Consider the following 13,838-nt stretch of genomic DNA (forward strand, 5'->3'; position numbering starts at 1 on the left):
AAATATGTCAAAGTTTTAAAAAAAAATTTTGTGTAAAACTTCAAGGTCAATATAAGGTTCGCAGAGTCCAAGAGGAAAAACAAAGAATAGCTGTACCCCGCCCCCCACCACACACACACAGGGAGTCTCCTCGAGGGCAAACTCCCCTTCCTAGACTTGCTTCCAAGCTGCTGTCCATTCTCCTCCCCCCCCCCCAAATGCTTAACCCTTCAATGCCGACTGCTATTTCTACTTAAGGAAACACTCATCTTCTTGAAGCCAGTGCAATGTATTGGAGTCAGTAATCTATTTCCTAACAATTGAATCACTTGCTATTGAGTGAGATAAACAGGGGGAGGGTTGTGGAGTGGATAAATAGTGGTACTTCAAGCACCTGCCTGAAATGACCTCCTTCCATTGGTGGTAGGAAACACCAAGCCTCCTCATTCTTTCTGCTCAATTAAAGCATAACAACCATATCAAACTTGCACACCTCACTCTCTTTTTCTGACACACACACTAAGAACAAGCATGATTTTCAAAGACAATACACAATAGATTCATACTAATGAATGATCCTCACACAGTCCCTCTTTCAGCAACGACACAGTACTTTTCATTATTAATGTATATTCCAACTACTACTATCAAATTCATCCTCCAGTTTCAAAACACAGGGAGCGGCCTGTTGGTGAGTACAGAAAAATCCATCTTTTCAAACAACAGACCTACCTGTCCTTGCCTACCAAATTCTGGCTACCCAAAGACCCAAGGGGAGCTCTGGAAGCACAGCTTTTCTGTGCCTTGGTCTAGACAAATATTTCAGGTTGCATGTTCCCACAAGGGTCCGTAGGAGAGCATAACACTGTCTAGCCTGAAGATGGGCTGGGGGTTGTAGAAGGACGGGGCAAGGGTGAGGGTTTGGTACATTCCCAACCTGAAGGTCCCCTCCCTATGCTCAATGTATTTAAGAGAATTTGATCTACTACAGAAATATTTCATCCTTGTGATTCCAAATTAAATTGACAGGATTGAAAAGCATTCATTCATATCAAAGATTTTATGTTGAAATCTATCCATATTAGAAAGTTCAAGGAAGCCTAGGACTTATTTTCATAAGTTAAATTTCTCCTAATATAATGGTTAAAGTACTTGGAAGTCTCTTTCAAATGACTACAGGACTTTAAAAATGTTATCAACTTCAGAACTGTAGTTTAAAATGTTTAAGGGTGTTTCAGTTTATGAGCAGACTAAGTTACTAGCTCATTAAATTAATTTCCCCCTCTAGTTTCTGTTGTGCTCAACTCAGTATCATAGTCAATAAGTATTTAATAAGTTCTTTGCTAAACCCCAGCAGACTAAAACCTGTTTCATCAAGCCTATTTCTTAGACGAAGAAAAGTCTTTTCCTTTTTTTCTTATAAATATTTAAAAACACAATTTGAACAATACGTACTTTCATTGAGTATGTCCATGAAGAACTCCAGCATTTTAATAATGCAACCTTGAGAACAATTTCTGAGATGTGTGGGAAAGTGTGGCCGAGAATGCTGGCTGCCTGCCTACCCTCAGATCCATTCTCTCCTTCCTCATGGGCATCAGAATCCCAAATTTTATATAGGTACATTGCCAGCCAAATCAAAAACTAAATTTATCAGCCACCCTTTCGGCCAGTAAGATAGGAGCATAATTTTTACGCGAGACTTCAGGAAGAGATGCTTAAAGACGTCTGACTCAGTGTGCTGGGGTCCCATTCTACCCTCATTCCTTTTCCCATCTTCCAGTGTGGATCCTGTGGCCGGTGTACCAGAAGCCAGCTAGGGCTGTGAGCTGGCCTTGCGGAGGGAAGCCATGTGTTAGCGTGGCAGAGTAGAAAGGGAAGACCGCAGACGTCTCATGATCGTTTGGAACCTATCTTCAGCCTTCTTCTACGGGACAGAGAAGAAACCTCCACCTTGCTCAAACCACTGTTACTTTGGCGTGACCCACTCTCTGCAGGTGAACCTTATTCTAAATAATAAAAGAGGCATATTTGCTTTACTATTTTAATAGATATTACCAATGAGCATTTTGGTGACAAGTCGCTTGAAACCACTAAAAAGAATTCTGTATTAAAATCACACATCCAACATTTATGCCGTTGGTCATATAGATGATAAAGTAAATTGCTGTTATTTGACCATACAAAGCATGATTGAGGAAAATACCTCTTGTACCTAAAATAATTTAATTTGATGTTACTCACTAATATAAAAACACACTGCGTGCAATACATAATAAGAGCTAAAATTTATATAGTACATTGCAGTAAATTCTCATGCATGTCTCATGGCATTCCTAGAAAATGGGCATTATAATCATTGCCCATTTTCAGACGAGGCACAGAGAAGCGAAGTCATTTGGCCAGAGTGGTATCACTAGTCAGCGGTAGAACCTGGATGTGAATCTAGCTGTTGGATTGCAAAGCCTGTGGGTTGACCTGTTATGCAAATGAAAGTGTCAGGAAGGTTTATAAGACATTCTCAAGGTCAAGTCACTAGAAAGGGCCAGGATTGAGACAGTCCTCTGATTCTAGTTTTTTTAATTTAATCAGAATTGATACCAATGAGGTTTTTAAATTAATCACACATATTTTCACTGTTAAAAGCTTTACTATCACAAAAAGATAAAAATCCTTTCAGTAATTAATTATATGCTCAAATATAACATAAATTTAGCATTTTCCCAAGGAAGTAACAAAGGTCCTTACACAGTCAGAATTTCCAATTCAATAAGAAATTGATCCAACATCTAAAAAATTCAAATATAACTGTATCTAGATCTATACTTGTATCTATAATTACACAAAGATTATCTGTTTTTTTTTTTCAGGTAAAAAGACTATTGCCCTTTATTCTCCAGAGTTTCATAAGGGTTACTAAAATTGTCTCATATTACATTCCAGCTTATTTTTCTTAAAAAAAATCAGCATTTTCTCTGTTAATTAAACAGATCTTTGCCATCTCCAACTTGGTCTCTTTACTTCTCGTTCATGCTCTTATTCTGTGACCACCACAGAATCCTTGTAAAACACAACGTATCCTGTGACTCCCTTTCACTTTGTGCGTTCACTCCATCACCACTGCTGCTGTGCATGGTCCTCCCTACTTTGGCTCCCATGTACTTACTTATTCAAATTCATTTCTCAGAATTTCCCAACCTACACAACTCCCTTTGCCTCCTAAACTGTCGTTTTAGATCAAAAACAAGTCAGAAGCCAACAGGGGCCAAAACTAGGTGTAAGATTAGACCAATGGGCACTGGAAACTTTGAGGGGCTATGCAGGCAACAGATTACAGTTGCTTCGATTACACGGTATGTGACTTCTGAAAGCAGGGGAGGTAAGCTGGAGTCAGAACAGCAAGGATCCAGGAACAGGAGGAAAGGGGTCCCATGTTTGGCAGGCTGAGGTCAGCTTTTAGGAATTCAGACCAATTAAAAAAACAGACCCCCCAAGAAAAACCCCCAAAACAAAACAGGCAGGGCAGAGGACCTGGCACTTGAAGTATGGGACAGGCAAGCGGATTATGCAAAAGGTCCAAGCCTCTACTCTCGCACTTGGCCTCAGGTCACTTACCATCAATGTCCCCGGCTCCACACACCTTGAATCTGCATCAGTTTCCTGCCTTCATGTGTTTTCTTTACAGTGCTTTCCCCTTGGCTTCTTTTCTTTGGGGCAAATACTAAAATGTAATTGAGATTAGGTATTGATACTCTTTCTCCATTTCATAGATTTGGTCATAGTTCAAAGTTGGAATGAATCTACAGCGATAAATGATTCCCCTTGCAGGGTAGGTTGTTTCTGAGAATTTTGGGGAAAATTTTCCAATAAATCTGCTGACCACTGCAGTGAATTATGAACCTGAGCAGGGATATAAATACATCATCCAAGAGGCCCAAACACAATTGGTAAGTATTTCATATTTGAAAGCTGTAGCTTATTTCAATCAATCAGGAAACCATCTTATTGAAGTCTGGCCTTTATCTAACTTAAAGGTCATGGGATTACAAAATTGTATTTGATAATAATATTTATTTATCTCATTGTTGCAATACTCAATTTTTAATAAAAATTCTGGGGCTTTTGTTCTCTTTCAATGCTTTTTATCTCATTGTTGTCACCTTTCCTCCCTGAAATAGCCCTTCAAAATGATATGGCAAGGAAAGAAAAAGTCAGATTTACTTGGAAGCTTCTTTTCATCTATAATAATGGCTTTCTGGTCAACACCAAGGAAATAAGTTAAATAAAATTTCTTGTCTTCACTGGTTCTCCTTCCAAGATAAAAGCCAAAACATCCACTAGAAGCAAATTGTTAATGTACATTTCCAGATATATTACAAAGGCACATATTATAAGCATCTTTGAAGAGTTCCAGATATAAAGTGTGAAAGCCAAGAAATACATTGAAGTGCTATCACTATCTACAGCTGTAGACTATCTTTTCTTAGAGTATGATATACAGTTGTGAATTTGTGTTTATTTACTTGCATAATTATTTGACTAATATTGTAAGCGTTCTATGCGACCAAAGCCTATTTGTTTTAGCTAACCACTCAATCTCCATTACTCAGCTCAGTATCTAGAATACAGTGGGCACTCAATAAATTGTGATGGATGGATGTCAAAAAAGCAACTGCAGTTACACATCACTACCCTCCGAGGGGAAAGAGGAGACATTTGGAAGTGATGGGCGTGTTTATTATCTTCAGTGCAGTGCTGGGGTCCTAGGTGTAAACATATGTCCACGCTTATCAGATTCTAACACTTCAAACACAGGAAGTGTATTGTATGTCAATTATACTTCAATGAAGCTGCTTTTTAAGATGTCAGGAGTCATGGCAATACTACACGAAAATGTATCCATGAATTTCATTAAGTATCTTACAATATTGTATAGAGGATCAGCATTACTAGAACGTTGTTTGTTCACTTTTGAAAGAGAAACAGTACTTCCTATTCAGCGTTAATTTTCACTTGTTGGCTCTGGTAGAAAAAAAAATTTTAAACTAAAATTCATACCTTATCATTAGTTTTAAATAATAAATTTGAATTCAGTATCTCAACACTAGGATTGTTTCTCCTTGAGTGTTCATTTTACTCTCTGAATAAAACATTCAGTAAATGTTTTCCTAAAAGATTATGAATTGAATGTTATTTAAAATATGCTGGAGGGCATTTAAACATTTTCAAGAGTCCTTTAAAATAATAGAAATCCATGTTTCAAAAGCGTAGTTTCATTTAAAAACAGTAGCACACAATTTTCAATCATAGTGAAGAAAAATTCATTGTACTTTTTTGGTTTGGGAGATTTCCAGCATATGATGATAATAATGTTTAAAGACATGATAACTTTGAATTAACACCTTGTTAGGGCTCTTAAAAAGAGACCAATAAAACAGTCATGGGAAATAAATCACAGGCATGAGAAAAATAATGTTGATTTTTATCATGCTGATTTTTATCATTATAAGTAAAAATATGTACCTGGATTATTTACACAATAATGGGTTTAGAAGTTTGGGTTGAAATCAGTTTGTTTTTCAAATTTGACCACTGCACTTTGGCCAAAGACCATATGGTAGTCACAAGATGTTTTTCTCACCTCAAGTACTTCATAGCATACAGACTCTAAATCATTTTATGCAAGCAATTCTGGCAAAGTAATATATTCCTGTATACATGCTTATGAAGGGCACAAACTTATCACCTCTTCGAATAGAATGCCACCTATTTTCCTACTTATTTCCAGTCCTCAACCTCAGGGAACAAGGTCATTTATAGCACACACATTTTTCAGCTCATTCATTCAACTAATATTTATTGATCCTATACTATGCAATGGACACTGTTCTGAAAGTAGACAAATTGTAGTAAGACAAATAGAGCCAGGCATATTTATCACAAACAGGAAAACAAACAAATAAGAAAACTTCAGATAGAGATAAGTACTCTAAGATAAACAGAATAAGGCAATCGGGTGTTGACTGGTACTGGAGGATGTGGGGCAACATCAGCTGGAATAATCTGAGCCCAATGACCCAATGAGGCGGTAGAAGGAAAGAGTCTGAGAGGCAGTCAAGGACAAGTGCTTGGGTTTGGGTTTCATTCCAAGTGCTATGGGATGCTACTGAAGAGTCTTAAGAAATGACATAAACTGATTTTTATTTTAAAATAATTACTATGGCTCCTGTGAGATGAGTGGCTGACAAAAATAAAAGCATGGAGATTAGTTAGGAGGCTACTCCAGGTGAGCAGTGACAGTGGCTTGTACAAGAGGGGTACAGGTGGCCCTGATGTGTGTGGCTCAGTTGACTGGGCATCATCCAACAAAGTAAAGCCAAAAGGTTGCCAGTTCGATTCCTGGTCAGGGCACATGCCTGGGTTGCAGGTTTGGTCCCTCATCGAGGTGCCTATGAGAGGCAACCACACATTGATGTTTCTCTCCCTCTCTTCCCCTCCCTCTAAAAAATAAATAAATAAAATCTTTAAAAAACAAAAGAGGGGTAGAGGTGGAGATGTAGAGATTTAACACATATTTTGGATACAGAGTCTAAAGAACTTACTGGTGTCTTAAAAGGGGAACACTTGTAAGGAACGGTGACAGAAAGGGAACAATCCAGGTGGAAAATCTTGGGGGAAGAGCCTCACAAGTCTAATAGCAAATCTTCCATCCACTAATCCATCAAATCAACATAACGCCAACGATGCGCCAAAGGTAACAAGTGTCTTTTCTTACTGTCACCAGGGAGCATTGCGATTTGATAGAACTTTATGTTATAGCTTCATCTCAGTTTTAAACTAAAAATGTAATTATCTAAAATTTTAGATTAATATATCTACTTTGTGCTTCTGCAGAAGAATTTAAATTACAGTGGCCAGCACTGTTCAGCATCTGTATTTTGTAGTGGTGTGGGAACCAACTTTCCAGGCCTCAGTCTCAGCCAGAAGCAGGGTCCTCAGACACGTCTCCATACCTTCAGCCACAAGTTCCCAAAGGACTTCTGTCTGTGTTATATAAGTTAGTAAATTCGTGCGTATGCTTCTCTCACCTACTTGGCTATGAGTTCCGACCGAAGGGGACCAATTCTTAATTCCCGGTGGCCCCAAACAACAACCAACTCAGGCAATTACTAAATGAAAACCCAACAAGTTAGGAACATCCCTAACATCTTTTTACTTGATAGACTTCATCATTTTGTGCCTGACACCTCTGGAGATAATTTTTTTAACAGCTTTAACACACAGTTCATACAACATGCAATTCACCCATGTACAGATTAGCAATCAAAACCTATGTTGCAATCAAATTGGTCTCCTTGCCCCCTCCAACATATGTGCTTTTTCAGCATTGCATTTACATTAAATATTTGTTAAACAATTATTGAGTACTTACTATATGCCAAGCATTCCCATCTGGAATATTGGCTCATTTGTACAGTCTAACCCCTCGTTCAAGACCTGGCTCGACTATGTTGATCGCCCCTGTTCTTGAACTCTCCCCGTCTCTCGATAGCTATAGTTGTTGCCGCTTGTGCATTTGGCATTAAGCATCAGCCATCTAGTTACATTGCTGGTTGACTTTCACATGGGCTTGAAGTGTCTTTGTATAACCTAGCGCTCTGGCTCAGCACTGGGCACTATTATGCATTCAGTGTAAATTTTGTAGAGAATGATAAAACCTGGTCCTTGGAGTAGCTGCCCTTGAACAATCCTCTTCTTTCTAAGTCCATCAGCATGGAGTCATTGGACCCGAAAGTTTTTAAACGACCTTGCTGACATCTGAATTGTACTACAGATTCTGTGACAAGCTCATGTCGCTAGAACCCGAGTTCCCTGCCAGGGGCTGGTGCACTGTGCTTCTTACAACAGTGGAAGACGAGATCTGAGAGGACTTGGAAATCCGATAGATACAGATGGGCGTTATACTCAGCTTCAGTCAGGTTTCTGAACCAATGAAAATGTGTGTGATTTCCAGCAATCAGGAATGAGTGGTTTTCAGAAATGAGTTAGTTGGGACACTCTTACCAGTATGGATACAGCGATAGAATAACCTGGGGAAAGATACTCAGTAAACTACAGACTGTATCATGCAGCATTCTCTGTATGAAAGACTGCTGTCATTTCCTGCAGGGGTGACACGTTGTCACCTTTGCTGATGGACTATCAATGGGACACACACACATACACACAATGGCACAACGAACTCTCTATAGAAAACAGGGATAATCTCTGGAACTCCCTTCAAAGAGTTATTATTTGTCAATAAGCAGTACCGAGCTCCAGTCGAGGGCTCAGGAGGAATTACATAGGTGATTGATTGCTCATAAACGAAGCACTGCCACGCGGCCGCACACCAACCTTGAACACACAGTGGCTCCAGCTTTCCATAAATCACACTGAGATATTAATCATGAAAGCCCTGCATTTCCTCTGGTGTCTAGTCACTGAATTTTAAAGCTGATTTTTTACTATTTCTTGTTGTATTCCTTTTGTTTCAAATTCACCTTCATCAAGCCAGAGGAAGCCTGCTTTATATTCACAGGGGGGTCCTGGACCAGGAAGGGATGAAAATGACCAGTGACGACGGTCCTTACAAAGCTGTGTGCTCACTTCTTACTTTCAGAAGAACGTACTTGTAAATCGTGACCATCAGTCACTGAAACAAGCACATTTAGCTTGAGTCCTGCTCTGCCCTGTGATGCTTCCTCCACACTGGAAGTGCTATTTTTTTTTTTTTTTTGGTTCTAATCCAAGACTCTGAATCAGAGTCAAGTAGGGTGGGTTTTTCATAAATGTGAACTGGCTGCCTGACTCAGTATTAATGTAGGGCAGGGCTCTGATTAGCAAATGCTACCTGCAGGAGGCAGAGGAAATGCCACAGATGGAGATAAGATGCTATTAGCAGATTTCACTTTATTTTTTTCTTGAAACTTAGGAATACTTACTTAGCTCTCTGGTGAAATGTCTCCGGATCTCTCCCCTCAGGATTTGAAAGCAGTTTCACGTAAAAGACCTCCATATAAAGCCCTCCTCCATCCGGTGCTGGGGAAAGAGCACGAGATGAGGAAGATTGCCTCTAATTTAATTTATTCCTTTCTCATCATTTATGCAGTTCACCAGAATCTAGTTAGTAACATATATTCTAACTTAAAAGATGAAATCAATAATAAAATTAAAATACCGTACTTTTTATAACTTGTATATAAAAAGTAACGAGGTTACGATGCTGTTTGGAATATGGGGCAAATAAAAATTGAATATATTTGTGGATTTTATACAAGGACACCTCTCCTGTTTTCAGTTAAAACTACTGCACCGAACTTCCTGCAGGTTTCACTAAGAGCAAAAACCCAAAACCAAAAATTCCTTTTTTGCACCACCTGGCCCAGCAGTTGATTTTATTGCAATTCCAGAACCTTGTCAGGCTGCAGAGCACGCACTAGGCACGATGTGCTGAACCCACTCGCAGGCCAGCCCCAGATGCACACAAGTACCAAAGGCAGGAGACCCTGCGGCCGGGCACTTGGCCTCGGAGCCTGTTGCTTGTGGGCCAGGCCAGAGAGCAAGTACGGCTCTGGCCGACAGGGCCGCTGGCAGTGCAGGGAAGCTAGAATTGCACCCTGGGTGGGGAACTCGCGGTCCCTTTCCACTCACGATAGGAGCTAGAACTTCAGTCTGGCATCCCATCCCTTTCGCCCCTCGCCTGCCCACTCAGACCCAACCCCTTTCTGCAGTGACCGGCCGATTTTATTGTTTTTAAAAGCCAGAGGGTACGGGCGGGGCTATTCAAGGATGCTGGAACCAGGGCACCCATTCTCCTCTGGTCAAGGCTTGAGAGAGTCAGAAAGCGGTTAAGGGGAGATGGGATGAGCTGAAGCTAGGGGCAGAGCGACAACCGGGTGAGGACGAGGCTGATAGCTGAAAACCGTCCCCCCGCAGGGATGGTACGGTCCTACTAGGGGCGGGGCGAAGGAGGTGCTCTGGGGTGTCTCCCTGCCCCTTTCCAGCGCTGTTCGCCGCGCGGCCGCGGGAGCGAATGAACGCGCGCCCCGGCGACCCCTCCCTGGCGCCGGAGCCCCAGCTCCGCCCCTCGCCGAGCCGCCCTCTCCGAGTCTGCAGGGAGAGCTCGCCCAGCTCTGCGGACGCTGCCACCCTCGTCGCTTCTTCCTCTAGTCGCCCGCCCGCGGGGGCTGCGCCCCGCGGCCTCGCTGCCCTGGGTGGGTGGCCGGGTCCGCGCGGCCGCTGAGCGCTCGGCGCGGCGCAGCCGGATCTCCCGCCTGCGCGGAGTAGTGACAGGTGCAGGATCTGGACTGAAGATCCACCTGCAGCCATCGCCGCGATGTCCACCATGCGGAGGACCGTGTCGGAGATCCGCTCCCGCGCGGAGGGTGAGTGGCCGCCGCAGCCGGGAATTGTGTACCGAGCGCGGGGGGAGCGGCTCCGGGCCAGCCCGGGGTCTTGTGTGTGTGTGTGTGTGTGTGTGTGTGCGCGTGTGCGTGTGTGCGCGCGCGCGCACACACACTCTCCTGTAGGGAAAGAGATGTCTGTCCCACCCCTTGCCCCAGGCTGTCGCCCCTAGCGGACCTTTCTTCCTGCGGCACCTCCAGTGCACTCGCAGGCCCCTTCCGAGCTCCAGAGACCCAAGGGTCGCTTCACACCGCAGCGAGATCCTTGGGTCGCTGCCCACCCCACCTCCCTCCCACTAGCGCACGAACCTCCGCGTCCCCATTCGGCATCCCCACCCTAGTGAACAGATTCCCAGCCCGCCGCCCACCTTTTGCAACCCACACATCACGGCTCCCCGAGAAGCAGGTTTGTTTTCCCAGGCTGCAGGATCCTTTGATCTACAGCCCCTTGCCTCCCCGAGCGCGAGGAGCCTTAGTCGGGGTTGGGTGTTCAGCGAGTACTGGACGTTACGGTCTCTGCAGTTCTGCCTCCTGCAGCGGAGTCTCACCCACCTCCCTAAGAGCTTTCGTTTTTGTTTTTCCTTTTTGCTGAAATCGCACTGTGGCTAATTGAGCCGACTTTTTAGCAAGGTGGAGGCTCTTTTCTTTGCTCCACCCAGGGCCAGCTGTTGAATGAATGCACTTGTCGGCCAGGAGCAACAGATGCCCAAGGGCAAGTGAGTTTTGGAGGGCCAAGACACTTCTCCATCTTGGGTAAGGAGCCCTCAGCATCCTGCCCAGCTTGTGGCCGTTACTCCGTAAATATTCCTTGGTCTTCCTCATGGCAAAGCCAAGATTGTACTTATCTCAAGTTTTGTTTTCTTTTGTTTTTCTCTCCCATAAACCCATACTTGGATCTTGCAAAGGGTGGAATAACATGTTTTTGAGAACTGGGCTATATTGCCGTCATCACCGATTCCCACCCTTGCCCACACCCCACCCTTTAGTGTGGGGCAGGGAGTAAAGTGGTTTTAGGGGGGAAAACAAACAAATAAATAAATAGAAGTTAGGAGAACAGGACTGCAGGGCTTCGAGACTGGCCTTGGATTATTTCTTCTCCTCCGAGTCCCCATATTAAAAAGGGGGGCACTGTGCTCCAACATCTACATTGCTTGGGAAATACCAGTGGAAACCGCTCTGGGGAGAAGGCCACACAAGAGCCGAGACTGACCTGTGTCCTACTCAGGAGTGTAGTGCGCACTTACTATTTGTCATGAAAGGGAAACGTGTGTAGGGCATTATAGTTTTAGGTGTACAGTGGAATGGATGATAGTGTTACAGAAACGTACAAGGTAAAAATGTATTCATTCTTTTTTCATATACTTCTGAGTGAAATGAGTGAGTTTTCCTAATCACCACTTGAGTGAGCCATGCAGGTAATGAAAATATAGTGGTAAATACAGTTGGGCTTGTTCTTACAAATAGTAACAACTAATGAATCATATATTGTGGGAAATAAGGCCGAGAGAAAAGACCAGAAAACAATGCCAAACCTGTGGATTTTGTTACTAATGAAAGGCTACAGTATTGTTTTTAATTCACACGTGTATTCTGCGAAGCATTTTCATAAAGATTACCCTATAGGACCTTACAGCACTTGCAGGTTAGTGGAGGTGACCTGCTCTGACAGTTGAGGAGACTGTGGCCCAGGTGGTTTAGGTACCGGCCCAAGGTCGAGTAGCTAGTGCAGTGACACATTTGGACTAAGAGCTCTGGGAAAACAAGGAGCACTTCTTACTTAACCTTTGTGGTCTCTGTGCACCCAGCACAGTGTCGGGGGCGTAGTGGCACTTGGTGAATGGTCCTTCCCTGCCATATTGGTTGGTTTCTGTTTATTACGTGCTGAGCATTTTGCTCCAGACTGTGGTGAGAACAATATAAATAATGACTCTGTGGGCTGGCGATGTGGCTCATTGCCTGCTCTGCCCACACTTCTGATGCCTGAGGAATAGTGTCCTGATGGCTCCCGCTGCCTGAAGGGCCTTGTTCTCTGCCAAAACCCCTTGGCCTCAGCCGATTGGAGCAGGGTGGGCTCCAGACCCGAGGCAGACAGTCCATAGGTGGTTTGGACACTTGTAACCTTGTGGTTTGTCTCAAAAAGATTCTTTGTGGTGATTATCTCTCCTATGAGATGAGTTAAGCTTAGAGACTTAGAGTGAAAATTGAAGCAGAAAAGGACAGAGGTGTGCAGGCTGGGACAGAAGAGAGTGGCCGGCTGTAATAGGTATGCAAATGCTGCAGATGAGGAAGCAGAAACTATGAGTAAACAGAAAGATGGGAGAGAGAAGGCCCTGGATGGAGACAGTGGGGCAGAGACACAGATGTCAAGAGGGAGGCCAGACCCTGGAGCGTCTCCCTCCCTCCCTCCCTGAGTTTTCTAGTCTCCGTTCCCAAATAGCAGTAGGACTGGCTCCTTTTTCCTTGCAGTAACTCGAGTGGGTTTCTGTCCTCTGCATCCAGGTTGGCCAGATGCATGACTGTCCTGTGCAACTTAGTCACAACCAAATTGGAGAGAAAAGACTCACATGAAATAAGGAATAAATAGCCCACGAGGGGATGTTATTCATTGAATGTTGTGCTTGCTGTGGGTGACTTAGGTCCTGTGGAAGGACAAGAGCATGAGGCCTGCTGAGAGCGCACTTCACTGGGGAGTGACTTGAGATGAGCGCTCACGCAGTGCTTCTCAAACTTCAAGGTGCACACGCATCACCGGAAGTCTGGTTAGGTCATTGGGTCTGCCGGGAGGCTGGAGTGGCTGCATTTCTGACAGCCTTGCAGGTGAAGCTAATGCTGGCCTACAGGTCACAGTTTGAGTAGCAAGGTTCTAAAGGCCATTGCCATCTTTTTGAATAGTCAGGAGGGTGTTGAAGATAGAGTAACCCATTGAAAAAACAGTGAAAGGGAGTATAGCTTTTTCAAGAGTCCTTAGGGAACCTGGCCAAGAGCAGGGGGAACATTGGAAGGAGCAGGATGTACATTTGGATAGGTGAGGTACTGCGGGACCACAGAGCAGTTTGGATGCCAAAATGAGTCACTTAGATACAGCATCGACTATTGGAAGAGGATCTTAGAGCTTGTCTGATCCAATTTCTCATTCAAGCATGATGCCAGTGTATAATATCTCTATTTGGGCCACTTAGGAGCCAAATCGTTATAGGGAAGTGACACCCCAAAGACGTGTTTTTAGGAAGATTAAGTCTGGAAGTGTGTTAGATGGTTTGGAGAGAATGACAGTATAAATAGACTCTTGTTAAAAAAAAAAGTCTAAAAATGATAATGTCCAGGATTAGTATTGCAGTGCAGCAGGGAGGATGGGGAGGACATCAGAGATATTTCTGAGAAAATCTTCAGCTTGTTCAACAGTTACCTATTGAA

General features: G+C 43.4%; 1 protein-coding gene across 3 annotated transcripts in view; it reads left to right on the plus strand.

Moving 5' to 3' along the window:
- The first annotated feature begins 10,102 nt into the window (after positions 1-10,102).
- ATP8A1 (ATPase phospholipid transporting 8A1) overlaps positions 10,103-13,838 on the plus strand; it is a 211,340-nt gene continuing 207,604 nt past the window's right edge. For all 3 annotated transcript variants that reach the window (XM_071221301.1, XM_024573893.3, XM_024573897.3), the window contains exon 1: positions 10,103-10,406. In XM_071221301.1, coding sequence (XP_071077402.1) covers positions 10,358-10,406 — 49 coding nt within the window. In that variant the 5' untranslated portion in view covers positions 10,103-10,357. The remainder of the gene's footprint in view (positions 10,407-13,838) is intronic.

This window comes from Desmodus rotundus, chromosome 4, assembly GCF_022682495.2.
Source record: "Desmodus rotundus isolate HL8 chromosome 4, HLdesRot8A.1, whole genome shotgun sequence".
Classification (NCBI taxonomy): Eukaryota; Metazoa; Chordata; class Mammalia; order Chiroptera; family Phyllostomidae; genus Desmodus; species Desmodus rotundus.